This window comes from Lupinus angustifolius, unplaced genomic scaffold (assembly GCF_001865875.1).
Source record: "Lupinus angustifolius cultivar Tanjil unplaced genomic scaffold, LupAngTanjil_v1.0 Scaffold_39_124, whole genome shotgun sequence".
NCBI lineage: Eukaryota > Viridiplantae > Streptophyta > Magnoliopsida > Fabales > Fabaceae > Lupinus > Lupinus angustifolius.
This window is the reverse complement of record NW_017721180.1, coordinates 1-15028: the sequence shown is the minus strand read 5'-3', so window position 1 is coordinate 15028 and position 15028 is coordinate 1. Positions and strand designations below refer to the sequence as shown.

The 15028-nt window shown below is 35.2% G+C and overlaps 1 protein-coding gene across 1 annotated transcript; it reads left to right on the top strand.

Annotated features, from left to right (window-relative positions):
- Nucleotides 1-764: 764 nt before the first annotated feature.
- Nucleotides 765-3598, top strand: LOC109338729 (putative amidase C869.01). Its single transcript, XM_019576019.1, has 5 exons — nt 765-1358; nt 1967-2178; nt 2299-2535; nt 2606-2798; nt 3053-3598. Exons 1-5 carry the CDS (start codon nt 813-815, stop codon nt 3413-3415), a joined length of 1551 nt encoding a protein of 516 aa, XP_019431564.1. The 5' UTR covers nt 765-812; the 3' UTR covers nt 3416-3598.
- Nucleotides 3599-15028: the final 11430 nt, after the last annotated feature.

Sequence of the window (15028 nt, the reverse complement as noted above, 5' to 3'; positions counted from 1 at the left end):
ATGTAACCTGTGTTAGTGCCGTCCGTCATCATTATAACGTTGTTTAATGTGGTAGCTGCTATAGCCTATAAATACATAATAATAGCCTTAGGATTCATTGTGGGCCTTCAAAATTCACGTGCCAGTCAACATGGGTTGGCATTTTCCTTACTTTGGATGCGAGCCTGTGAATCACGTTGTCGTTATATATTTGATATTTTTTATATGTCTGTACTTCAAGAAGCATATGTATGAACTATGAACATAAAAATAATGAAGTCATTCCCAAAATGCGAACGTGACTATGAGTCCAATATCAAAATATATCATATTATAAAGTGACATAAATGTATTGTACGTTATTAATTTCTATAAAAAAAATTCAACCAATTGAGATATCTTATTTGTTCAAATTTAGTGTAGGTGGTACATAGATGTTTCTCTAAGTAAGAATCAAAGTTAGAATCTTGAGTATGATAAAGAATCCCGTTAGTCCTCTTAGGTTATGGATGCTCCCAACTCCAATAAATCAGACTCTTCTTTAGTACTAAAGAGATAATTTCTATTAAAAACATAAAAAATATCATATACAATGATACTTATCCTTTTATTTACAAGACACTTCTACCTTTAAAACTAGAAGAAATAACATCACTTTCTTGTATAGTATAGGAGAGGATCCTGACCCGAATCAAAAGATAACCTTCTTTTAAAATGTGGCCACACAGGATTTGTTGTTTGGAACGTGTGACCATGAGAAATCAAGTTAAGGTTTATCTCTTATTTATATATATATATATATATAAATTAGATAGAGTAGACACCAAGTTCTGATGGCTACAACTCCAGTATGTAGTTTCTCCTTCTTCACACTCCTTTTAGTCACAGTATCACTCTCATATGGACTAGCCACTACCTCAGGCAATGGTTTTTCAATAGAAGAAGCCACTGTGCATGATCTTCAACTTACTTTCCATAGAAACCAATTAACCTCAAGGCAACTTGTTGAATTCTACTTCAACAAAATCCACAAGCTAAACCCAATTCTCAAAGGTGTGTTGGAAATAAATCCAGATGCACTAGCACAAGCTGACAAGGCTGACCAAGAGAGAAGCAGGAATAAGGCACAAGGGTCTTTTTCTTGGTTGCATGGAATACCCATTTTGGTGAAGGATAACATTGCAACTAAGGATAAGATGAATACTACTGCAGGTTCTTTTGCTTTGTTGGGATCTGTGGTGCCTAGAGATGCTGGTGTAGTTACCAAGTTAAGGAAAGCTGGTGCTATCATATTAGGGAAAGCTACCCTTAGTGAATGGTCATATTTCAGGTCCAATAGGGCACCTAGTGGATGGAGTGGTAGAGGTGGACAAGGAAAGGTAATTTTTAGAGATTTGTAGCATAAACCTTGAAAACACATGTTTAGTTTGCACTAGGCCAATCATATTATTATGAAATATTTGGACCTTGAGAACTCATGTTCAGCATAAATTTTAAAGACTGAATTTGATAGATATTTCCTTCAAAATAATATTTCACATGGACATCTTGACTTGCATCCTAGCACAAGTAGCTAATGTTGGAGAACATGATGGAAATGAAAGAAAAAAAATTACAATCTGAAAGCACTACACTCTTTTTCATTTTCAATTGATGCCATGCTGATGGTGATCTTTGATATGTTTATCTAACAAATGTTGTGAAGTCAATATAGTTTTGTCTAGTGAACAGCAGAACAGCTTATTCCAAAATATTTTGATGCAATAATGTGCTATTTTTATGTGACTACTATAGGAATTAAGTCACATTGCCTGTCTCAGATTCTAAGCATGACTTAATAATTGTTAGGCTACTCCTCTCATTGTCGATTGGTTCTGAGATGGAACTTTAACGACTACCAAGTACTTACCTGTGGCTGAACTACTGAACTTTCTGACCGAATGATACTAAAGAATCAGGGAGTTCTAATGTCACCTGTGTGCTGCAGAATCCATACACAATGGGTGACCCCTGTGGATCAAGTAGTGGATCAGCAATATCAGTAGCATCAAATTTGGTAACAGTGTCACTTGGTACTGAGACTGATGGCTCCATTTTATGCCCTTCAGATTTTAACTCGGTAGTCGGCATCAAGCCAACAGTTGGTCTCACAAGTAGAGCAGGGGTAGTTCCAATCAGCTCAAGACAAGACACGGTCGGGTAAGTCTCCTGCAACATCTCCATTTTCTTTATATTAACGCTTTTTGGAAGCGCAAATTCCCTAGTCCTTGAAGACATTATTCGAACAACAATTGTGTAATGTTGTTTGGGATGGTGCAGACCAATTTGCAGGACTGTATCAGATGCTGCTTATGTTCTTGAAACCATTACTGGCATTGACATTAATGATAAGGCAACAATTAATGCATCAAAGTATGTCCCAAAAGGTGGCTATGCTCAATTTCTAAAGAAAGATGGACTAAGAGGAAAGAGATTAGGATCATTGAGATCATTATTTGATTTTGGAAATGATACTTTTCAGCGTGGTACTTACGAGCTACACCTGAAAACAATAAGGTAACAAAAATTACAATTTGTGTCAATTACTACCGCCATAGTCAGCCTCATATACTTGGTTCAAATTCAGGCAAAGAGGTGCAGTTTTGATTGAAAATTTGATGATTGATAACATTGCTGAGATCCTTAGTAGTACAAGTGAAGGTATTGCACTGAACTTTGAGTTCAAACTGTCCTTGAATGCATATCTCAAAGATTTAGTTGCTTCCCCTGTGAGAAATTTGGCTGATGTGATCGCCTTCAACAAGAAACACCCGAAAGCGGTAAGTACACAGCACAAGGCCACTTTTGTTTATTTGATCATGGAAGAAATCCTTGCTTAAACCCGAATTATATAAGTTGGGGTACTCTATTCTAGACCAATCAGATCGTTAATTACACTGTCGTCAGTTAACTATACTAATAGTAATTTATTAATCCATAATGTGATTGGCTAGTATATTTTAGTAGAGGGATGTAGGTTTATTCAATAATTCTCTCGTTAGTATTTAAGTTAATGGTTGTATTGCAATTGTAGGAAAAGCTTGTTGAGTATGGCCAAGATGTCATGTTGGAGGCTCAAAAGACAAATGGAATTGGGAAAACAGAGAATCAAGTATTATTAAACTTGAAAAGATTGTCACAAAATGGATTTGAGAAACTAATGATAAGAAAAAAACTTGATGCAGTGGTGGTACCAGGTCCAATCTTCAGTAGTATACTTGCTATTGGAGGCTATCCAGGAGTGATTGTTCCAGCAGGATATGAAAAGGGTGTGCCATTTGGAATTTGCTTTGCAGGTTTGAAAGGGTCAGAGCCAAAACTGATTGAAATTGCTTACTCCTTTGAACAAGCTACTAAGATTAGGAAGCCTCCTCCACTTCATAAGTTAAAGGCTTAAATCTGAATAGATGGTTGTCTTATTTCACTATTGATGTAATAAGTTCATTGCAATCATAAGGTTTTCGTCATTCTATGAGACTTTAACCTATGTGATGATGCATTTGCCATGGATCTAAGTTCAATAGCTAAAGAGGTAATCAATGTTAAGTTTAATAATAATCAATGCAGATTGACAATTGAATTCAGTGGGGGCAGAAAATGAGCCAAACATGTCATATTGTTATGACATTTATGACATTCAGTAGAAAAAATTGGATAAAATTCAGAAGGAATTTCATTTGACAGTAATATTTTATATTAAGAGTATTCCCTCACATTTTTTGTAATGATTTAATCACTTTCGGAGTGTATGATTACCCCTCCCAATAAGTGTTACTCTCAAGAATTTAATATTTAACCTTTTGGTCATCCTAGTGGAGCCTTACACCACTAAATAAACACATTGTTGGTGGTAGTACTACTTTTGTAATGAGTAGAATTAATTAAATGTATATTCAGTAATTTGTGTACATTGTGGATAGCATTCCCTTAAATATGTGTTTCATCCTTTTGGTTAGGGATGACAATGAAAACCATATCCATAGATATTCGTATGAACTCAAACCGAATTTTACAAGGAAAATCCGATGTGACTGGGTTCGGGTTTTACCCGAGTTCAACTTTCATGTTCGTGATTGTTATAGTTGATACCCTATCCTAAACTCATCCTAAACTCAATTAATATATGTAAAACTATAAAATTAGAGAGATAATTTTGACATATATATATACATGTTTTTTGTTTTGGACTTTTGGGTGGATTCCAGTTGGGTTCAGGATGGTAGCATTATCTTCAATCCTACTTAATTTAGATTCAGGTTTTGATTTTCGGGTTCTTGATTGAGTAAGCACAAGCCCAAGCCTAACTCATGCCATTCCTAATTTTGGAAAGTTGACATTATTAGTTTCTTCTAATAGTCATATATATTCCTCACCTATCACATGAGTTATTAGATGAGTTTAGGGAGTCATCCTTTTTTCAAAGCTAGGACTAAAATTTAGGAATACTACCAAATAAGGATGAGAGAAAAGGATATTGCAAACACTTAAATTATAATACATGACAAAAATAATGTTTCTATGGTCCAAATTTTTGTTTGTTTCTAAATTAAATATTAAAAAAATAGTCCCTGACATATTCCCCGTACTGGAGAGTGGAGACGAATCCATTTCCATCAACTGGTTGCTAAGAAGTTAAAGGAGTGCCAGTAGATCCTAAGAAGCCATTCAACAAGAACAACGACCCTAATCCTAACTCATTTAACACGTAAGATGTCAGTTAATATATTTTTAAATTAACACAATAAATTTATTCACTTATATTTGGATATTCACATTAATTAGCATTTTGGGAAGGAAAATGTTTAATTCATTGCAATTTGCAAAGCATATCTCTGCAACAATTAATTGGTAAGAATCAGTTTTAAAATATGAAAAGAATATTATTTTTTAAATCAGTCACTTTTTTGGATAATAGTATTTAGATTGGTCCTCTAACTTTTTTTGAACCAAATTTGTTCCCTAACTTCGAAAGGTTAGAAATCATTTTCTCTAGCTAAATACGTTAATTTCACCGGTCTTTGAAAGGTTAGAAATCATACGTGGCATATAAGCTGGACTAGTTTGGTTGTGTTGGCATATTAATCGGAAAATAATCCTGCTTGGATCTTCTTCACCTAAGCAGGTCAACCTGCTTGAAAATGGTCCATCTAGGAAAGACGAGAGCACATATCTTATTCTACTTTTTGTACTACTCTATGTATTATTATTATTATTGATTGGTTGGAAAAATTTATTCAAATTAAAATTGTAATTATTAAATATTTTTTTAACTATCTCCTTATATGTGGAGTAACACAAATGAATGAGACAACAAATATAAACACATAAAAGACTGCATTGGAGCCTCAAAAGCTCTGGAAGCATTTATTTGCCTGAAATCAAATCTCAACAAAAATTGAAGTAAATGAAAAATGACTCTTAAGAGGTTTTTCAATGAAGAAAGTCCATGAAAGGGTTTTTGGGAAACACAGGTGAAATGCCAAAGGTTCGTTTAAATGGCAAAAAACACCTCACCAAACATTCGAATAACACTAAAAATGAGATTGAAGTATGAAAAATACTTCAATTAACATATTCATCATCAAGGATTTTCAAACCCAAGGTTTTCTAAATAGAAAATTTGAAAACATATTTCTCTTCACATGGTATATGATTGAGCCCAAGTTTGGTTTTAATATGTTTCTCAAAACAAGATTTACAAAATCCACAACATTATTTGTTTCTATTTCAAAGAAATCCAAATATTCCAAGGAATAGGATGCACAACAATGGAGATGCAAAAAACCTAAATTTCGAATTTAGGGAAATGAGCACCTAACAGAGTTATGACAGAAGTAACTTCAAAGAAAAATGTTGTCTAACTTTAAAGAAGAATGAATTTGGAACCAAAATAAATTAGAGCGGTCTAAAAAAATAAATAAAATTGGAGGACAAGAAGACTAATTTTACTTAGACAACTCAAAGGGAGAAGAATGAATCCTCCCAACAAGCAAAAACTAAGAATAGAGTGAGCCAAAGTAACAATGTATGCAACAAAGTTGTCCAAGCTCTTGTATATAAACAGTAAAATACATTTGAAGCAACCATGACCAAAACACCAAAGAGAGGCCAAAAACGCAATTTGTTTCCAAATAAATGAGAGTCAAGAGAAATCATCGAAAATGCGGGACCAGCAGCAGAGGAATGATATAGGACAATTAAATCCTCTAACAGAGTAATATCCCGGGAGCACATCTGTTGACCCACTAGTTTGTTCCGGCAGATGTGCACTCGTAATATCCCTCCTTACGCATGCACGAATGTCCTCCCAAAACTTGATTCGAGAACCATCGCAAACTCCCAGAGAAACCAGTGCATAAATGAAGCATACCCCGAAGAAATTTACTTCAAAGGAATTGCAAGAGTTGCACGACTTGCTGGGTTGGCATTCCACCTCTCTCATCTGAACCATATTGACTATCAATTACTCAGTGCCACAGTAAAGTAGTTTCCATAAAAAGATAATCCAAGGTCATTTAGTCATTAAAGCAATGATTTGGACCCTAAATCTCCAAGATATTAAGTGAGGGTCAGATGGCAAAAATACCTTGCATGTTATTCTAATTGTTCCCTAGCACTGTATGTGTGTTATAAAGGCTTAGATCAACTAATTAAACAAGATCACAATCCTACTCCTTTTCAGTATGGCCTCTTTTCAGTGTGAGGATCACCGAGGTTATCTTTCATGCCAATGTACTCATTCATCGGCCAACTTGATTGCATATCCGTATGAGCATCAAGGTAATCTAATTTACATATAAAATGATTATAAACAAACTTATGTTAAGTTATGATTCAAAAATCTGTTAAGTTGGTTAAGGCTTACAATAAATAGCCTATGATTCATTTTCATTTGTATAAGAATCACAATCAATAGAAACTCATTCAATACACACATACATTCACTTTTCTTCTACTGCAAGACACTCTGCATTACCTTCTTTTTCTGTTTTCTCATTCTCCTTTCATTCACTGATTCCATCCATTCATTTTGTTTCCTTTTTGTCTCAATTCTTTCTTTCTTTATTCCAACAAATTTGGTATCAAGAGCAAGGTGGAAACAAACCAAGAACACACCTTCAACATCATCAAACATCTTCAAAATCAATGGGACAAAATAAGTTGATCAGGCTCTACAAGTTCACTTCACAAGTATAAGGAGCTTAAGAGGAAGAAATGGATTTCGAGGAAGGGGTGGAGGAAGAGAATTCAGAAATAGAAATAACAAAAATTTCCAACACATGGATCAAGATAGAGTTGAACATGACAGACCAAAAAGCTCAACTGGAAGAGGAAGTTTCAATCAATGGAAAGGTGAAAGAAAATCAGTACATAGAAAGAAAGTTAGATGCTTCAATTGTGGTAGAACAAGCTACTTCTCAAATGAATACAAAGCCTTTCTTGGTCAAAGTGATGGCAGAGGCAAGCAACATAGTGAAGCACATATGGTTAAAGAAGAAGTAGAGGTTGAAACTGATGATCAATAAATCTTGCTCATGTTGGTTACAAATCAGGTAAGCAAGAACAATAACATTTGGTACATAGACTCAGGCTGCTCAAGTCATATGACAGGACACAGAGAATGACTTGTTAATCTTGATGAAAAGAGAAAGAGTAGTGTCAGATTTGCAAACAACAGAACAATCCAAGCTGAAGGCACTTGTGATATATTGATAGATAGAAAGGATGTGAGACATGCTATGATCACATATGTGCTCTATGTGCCAAACATGAAGAGCAATTTGATTAGCATGGGACAACTATTGGAAAAAGGCTTTTCAATGGATCATTGGAGGTCTATAATCAAAAAAAGAAACTATTGATGATGGCATCAAATGCTGCAAATAGGAACTTCCAAATCAGACTTGAAACTATGGAATCTAAATGTCTTTTTGCATTGACATTAGTAGAAGACTCTTGGTTGTGGCACATGAGATTTGGACACTTGAATTTCAGAGATCTAATTATGCTAAAATCTAGAGACATGGTTGTAAGATTGCCCTCAATACAACTTCTAAAGATGATATGTGACAATTGCCTCATAGGTAAGCAACCTAGAACCTCATTCAGTACATACACACCTTCAAGGGAAAGTGAACTCCTATATGTCATATACTCTGATGTGTGTGGCCCATTTGACACTCCCTCTTTAGGGCAAAGCAAGTACTTCATCATCTTTGTATATGAACTGAGCAGAAAAGTATGGTTGTATTTGATGAAGGCTAAGAGTGACACATTCTCAATATTCAAGATGTTCAAAGCCTTGGTTGAGAAGAAATAAGACAAACACATAAAGATACTAAGGACAAATAGTGGAGGAGAATTCACTTCAGGACAATTTGAACACTTTTGAAAGGAATAAGAAATTGTGCATGAGGTGACCGCACTCTGAGAGGAGGAATAGAACCATATTGAATATAGTTAGAAGCATGTTAAGAAACAAGGAACTCTCACATGATTTTTTGGGAGAATTTGCATCTACCTCAACCTACATTCTAAATAGATGCCCAACTAAAAGGTTTGATGGTCAAGTACCTGAGGAGGTATGGTCAAGTGTCAAACCATTTGTGAAGCATTTGAGGATTTTTGGATCTCTTTGCTATAGACACATACCTGACCAAAAGAGGAAGAAACTTGATGATAAAGGTGAAGTCGTAATCTTCTTAGGCTATAACAACACAAGATCCTACAAGTTGTATAAACCTGAGACAAAACAAGTGCTGTTCAGTAGGGATGTATGTTTTGATGAAGTAAATTCATTAAAAGGACTAAGAGAAAATCCCACTCCTTTGGCAAAACTGCACATTGATCAGGAAGTTAATAATCTTGTGTCAGTTGAGGGAAACATGGAGACAACTACCTCAACTCAACAAGAAAGTACAAGATCAACAAGAGCAAGGAGTCCACCTCCTTGGTTATTAGACTATATACTGAATCCTGATGATACAATGAGTCAGGAAGGAGATATTGTGCAACATATGGCCTTGTTTGCTTGTACATAACCTATTAGTTTTGAAGAAGTAGAGCAACCATGCAAGAAGAGATCAAATTTATAGAGAAGAACAACACTTGGGAATTGATGGATTTACCAGTCAAGAAGAAGCCAATAACAGTCAAGTGGATCTTCAAAGTAAAGCTAAAACCTGATGGCACTATAGCTAAACACAAAGCAATGGTTAGATTAAATGGATCTTTGCACCAATGGTTAGATTAGAGACAATAAAACTCATAGTTTCTGTAGCTAGCTAGAAAAGATGGAACTTGTGGCAGTTGGATGGTAAGTCTGCTTTCCTAAATGGCCCTTTGGAGGAATTAGTATATGTTTCTCAGTCACCTGGTGTCATTAGCAAAGGAAATTTGAATAAGGTGCTCAGATTAAAGAAGGCACTCCATGGATTGAAGCAAACACCAAGAGCATGGAATAAAAGAATTGATAAATTTCTCTCTGCATCTGGTTTTCAGAAATGTGCAATAGAATATGGTGTATACATGAAATCAGTATACCAAAATTTTGATTCATTATTTGTTTGCTTGTATGTAGATGACCTGCTAATAATAGGTAGCAACCAACATGGAATTGATTATTTAAAAAGAAGCCTAAAGAGTGAGTTTGAGATGACAGATTTAGGAAGATTAGCATACTTTGTTAGTCTAGAATTTCGACACACCAAGAGGGGGTTATTCATGCACCAAAAGAAGTATCTACTTGAAGTATTGAAAAAATTCAACATGGTGAATTGTAATCCTGCAGACACTCCAGCTGAGATGAATCTGAAGTTGGACAATGGTGAGGGAGAAGCTGTTGTAGATGCAACTCTGTTTAGACAAATGGTGGGAAGCTTGAGATACATTTGCCAGTCAAAAGGATATTGAGATATCTAAGAGGAACACTTGATTTGGCATTGTTTTTCCTCATCAAGTTGAAAATATTAGTTCACATCTCATGGTCTATTCTGATTCTGATTGGTATGGAGATATCCTAGATAGAAAGAGTACAATGTGGTATGTGTTCATGGTTACAGGTGCTCCTATCTCTTGGTGTTCTCATAAGTAAAAGGTAGTGGCACTATCCAATTCTGAAGCTGAGTATATAGCAGCTTGTGCAACAGCTTGTCAAGCAATTTGGTTGTCTTTACTGTTGCTGAAACTTGGCATTGGAGATGGAGAAGTGATAGAATTGTTGACTGATAGAAAATCAGCAATTGATTTAGCCAAGAATCTAGTCTCACATGGAAGGAGCAAGCATATTGAAACCAAGTATCACTACTTGAGGCAGCAAGTAGCTGAAAGAATGATCAAACTTGTATATTGCAAGAGTGAGCTTCAATTGGTAGACATATTGACTAAGTCATTGAAGATTATAAGAAAGAACGAAGAAGAAGGATCTAGATATTTAGAGAGAAAGAGAGAAAAGTAAATCTATTATTTTCAAATTGTTATTTTACAATAAGGATCAGGATCCTTAATATAGAGAAGATACAATGCATGTGGGCCTAACAACCTACTAACAAACTCTAACTAAAGCCCAACAGATTCAGCCACACAAGGAGGGAAGCACGTGCATTATTAACTAATGCACACTTCTAATATATCCCCCTGAATCCAAGACTCCTTAGACAATGATGCTTTGATTAATCTGTTGAGTTGCAGTCTTGAATACGTAGCTGATTTCTTAGAGTGATAAACTGAGTGTTAGGTAGAGGCTTTGTGAAGATATCAGTTGTCTAGAATTCTGAGGGTATATGCTTGACAGTTAGAGTTTTGTTTTGTATTTTATCCCTGAAAAAATACAAATCCAATTCAATGTGCTTGGTGCGATTATGCAGAATTGGATTGTGAGACATTGCTATTGTGCTCAAGTTGTCACAGAAAATGATGGGAGTTTGATGAGTGAATTGTAGTTCTTTAAGCAGAGACTCAACCCACATGATTTCTTGAGATGCAAAGGCTAAGCTTCTATATTCAGATTCATTGCTTGACCTTGAAATAGTTTGTTGCTTCTTAGACCACCAAGTAATGACATTAGGACCTAAGTAGAGGCAAGTACCAGGAGTTGATTTTCTATCATCAATATCTTATGCCCAATCAGCGTCACAAAATGCTACAATTGGCAGATTAAAGAGATTTTCAACAAGTTTAACAATCAACCACATGTCCTGAATTCCTTGAAGATACCTAATGATTCTTTTCACTGCTTTCCAATGTGAATTTAATGGTTTTTCAAGAAACTGACATACCTTGTTTACATAGTAGGTGATATCTGGTATGGTAATAGTTGCATATTGAAGTGAACCCACAATGGACCTATAGAAAGTGGGATCTTCAAAGAGATCTGATTCATGCTTAGTAAGTTTGCAATTACTGGTCATTGGTGTAGGAAGAGCCTTGGATGAAGTAAGATTAGTTATTTCAAGTAAATCTTTGATGTACTTTGTTTGAGATAGAAAAAGAGAGCTATTATTTTTGTGTTTGACTTCAATGCCAATAAAATAATCAAGAGAGCCTAATTGTTTGAGAGCAAAGGTGGAGCTTAGGTCCTTGATAAGTTGTTGAACATGTGAAGAAGATGACCCAGTAACTATTATGTCCTCAACATAAGCTAAAACATATAGTTTATAGGTCTTGGAAGTGTGAATGAAGAGAGAGTTGTCACACTTGCTGATTTTAAACCCAAACTTGAGTAAGGATCCTTTCTGATGTAAATTAAGGGGGGCGACCTATGATTTATGGAGGCCATGTTCTTGCAAAGAATTTGTAGCATAGTTTAGTTTATTTTATTTGCATTGTTATTAATAAATGAGAATTTAATTCTCATGTAGTCTTAGGATTTATGTTTATTTTTCATTTAAGTATTTTAGTATTTAATTTGATGTATTTTCGGGATTGGGAAATTATTTATTTCCTTGTAATTTGACATAGTAGTGGTTAAGTGATGTAGCATAAACAAGGTGGCATGAAAATAGGAACAATGTAACAATTTCATAACCAACTTGTGGCTATACTTAAGGGATTAAGAGAAGATGATCAAGTCCACTCAAGCAAGGAAATTCTATGATTAATTCAGTCAGATTAATTAGATGAATTTTCAAGGCTAATTCAAATTCAAATCGTCAACAACTCAATCCAAACGAAATTGATCAGGTCAAATTAGATTAGGCTTGTTTGGATTATGTTAGCTATGATTTTATCTTCAAATTTTAATTTGTTAAATTAGATCTTATCTTTATCTTTTCAGCTAGGCAAATCTGCCTATTTATAATTTTGTTTATTCATTAATAAAAAAAAGTTGAATTTGGAGTAAATTTGAATTGTTTTAGTTGAGAGCACTTCTCCTAAAAACCTTAGGTTGGTCGTGGCCACCATTAACAAGTTCTTATCAAGCTTCCTTGCATGTGGCGAACCTCATAGCTTATCAAGCTTTCATGCTTGTGGCACTTCCCCTTCCTAATCTTTTCCATTTCCCTCACCAAAATAACCCCAAATTCCCACAATTCACCAAAAACGAATTGAAGTTTATAAAGCTCAAGACTTCAAGCTAAAACGATCCTAATTCTAAGGCAGCGCCCTAGAAGTTGTCATCAAGTGGTCATCAGAGCTAGTTTTGGCTTGAAACCCAAGTCATGGCCGATGAGGTCAACCAAAGGACAAACATCTTCCTTTCTAGGTGTTTGGTCCAAGGAAACATCTGCCTATTAAGTATTGATGGTGGTTGTAACAACATGGCTAGTTCAAGGTTAGTTTCAAAACTAAACCTTGCGACTAAACCACATCCCACTCCATACCATCTACAATGGTTAAGTGAGATTGGGGAGATTATTGTGAACCAGCAAGTGGAGGTTCCCTTTTCAATAGATAAATATGAAGATGTAGATCTTTGTGATGTGGTTCACGTGGAGACCAGCCATATACGTTTGGGTCGTCCATGGAAAATGGATAAGAGGACCATCCATGATGGATTCTCAAACAAATATACTCTTTTTCACCAAAACCGAAAGATGGTGTTACGTCCCTTATCTCCTGCACAAGTGATTGAGGATTAGAAGACTTTGAAGAAAAAAATTGAGGAGGAGAGAAAGGAAAATTTGTGCAAAATATGCAAAATAGAGAGTGAAAAGAAAAATAAGGAGAAAAGAGTCATTGGAAGAAAGAGGAAGATTTGTGAAGAGGAGAGAAATTTCCCTACAAAAAAAAAGTAAAGTTTGGAATGTGCTGGGTCCAAAACAACCTCTATCCCCACTCCAAGGTAGAAATTTTGTGTTCACCACTAACAACTCCCTGCCTGGTTTTGTTCAAATTTTTTTGCAAGACATTGGAGTAATCTTTCTCAAAGAAGAAGCACTTGATCATCCAGCCTTATGGGAGGCTGAGTTTTACATTGGTCAAGTTGTTCCTATAGATGTGATGAGAACAAGCCATGAAGATTCAACTCTTACATTATTTTTTAAAGATGCACGTTTTTTACCAACAAAGATCATGGGTGTTTGGCTTATTGCTAGATTATTGATCAAGGAGGTTATAACCAATGATGAATATGTGGAGAGTTGGTTCCAACAATTCAAAAATGTGGTCTTTGATCCAGGAGGTGATGGTACGTCAAATTTGAGGACATATTCTTTTCAAGAAGGAGGGTATGATGTAAATCAAGGGGGCGACCTATGATTTATGGAGACCATGTTCTTGCAAAGAATTCATAGCATAGTTTAGTTTATTTTATTTGCATTGTTATTAATAAATGAGAATTTAATTCTCATGTAGTCTTAGGATTTATGTTTATTTTTCATTCAAGTATTTTAGTATTTAATTTGATGTATTTTGGGGATTGGGAAATTATTTATTTCCTTGTAATTTGGCATAGTAGTGGCTAAATGGTGTAGCATAAACAATGTGACTTGAAAATAGGAACAATGTAACAATTTTAGAACCAACTTGTGGCTATACTTAAGGGATGAAGAGAAGATGATCAAGTCCACTCAAGCAAGGAAAATCTATGATTAATTCGGTCAGATTAATTACAGGAATTTTCAAGGCTAATTCAAATTCAAATCGTCAACAAATCAATCCAACCGAAATTGATCAGATCAAATTAGATTAGGCTTGTTAGGATTATGTTAGTTAGGATTTTATCTTCAAATTTCAATTTGTTAAATTAGATCTTATCTTTATCTTTTCAGCAAGGCAAATCTGCCTGTTTATAATTTTGTTTATTCATTAATAAAAAAAAGTTGAATTTGGAGTAAATTTAAATTGTTTTAGTTGAGAGCACTTCTCCTAAAAACCTTAAGTTGGTCGTGGCCACCATTAACAAGTTCTTATCAAGCTTCCTTGCTTGTGGCGAACCTCATAGCTTATCAAGCTTCCATGCTTGTGGCACTTCCCCTTCCTAATCTTTTCCATTTCCCTCACTAAAATAACCCCAAATCCCACAATTCACCAAAAATGAATTACAGTTTATAAAGCTCAAGATTTCAAGCTAAAACGATCCTAATTCTAAGGCACCCCCCTAGAGGTTGTCATCAAGTGGTCATCAGAGCTAGTTTTGGCTTGAAACTCAAGTCATGGCCGATGAGGCCAACCAAAGGAAAAACATATTCCTTTCTAGGTGTTTGGTCCAAGGAAACATCTGCCTATTAAGTATTGATGGTGGTTGTACCAACATGGCTAGTTCAAGGTTAGTTGCAAAACTAAACCTTGCGACTAAACAACATCTCACTCCTTACCAACTACAATGGTTAAGTGAGATTGGGGAGATTATTGTGAACCAGCAAGTGGAGGTTCCCTTTTCAATAGGGAAATATGAAGATGTAGTTCTTTGTGATGTGGTTCACATGGAGACCAGCCATATACGTTTGGGTCGTCCATGGAACATGGATAAGAGGACCATTCATGATGGATTCTCAAACAAATACACTTTTTTTCACCAAAACCGAAAGATGGTGTTACGTCCCTTATCTCCTGCACAAGTGATTGAGGA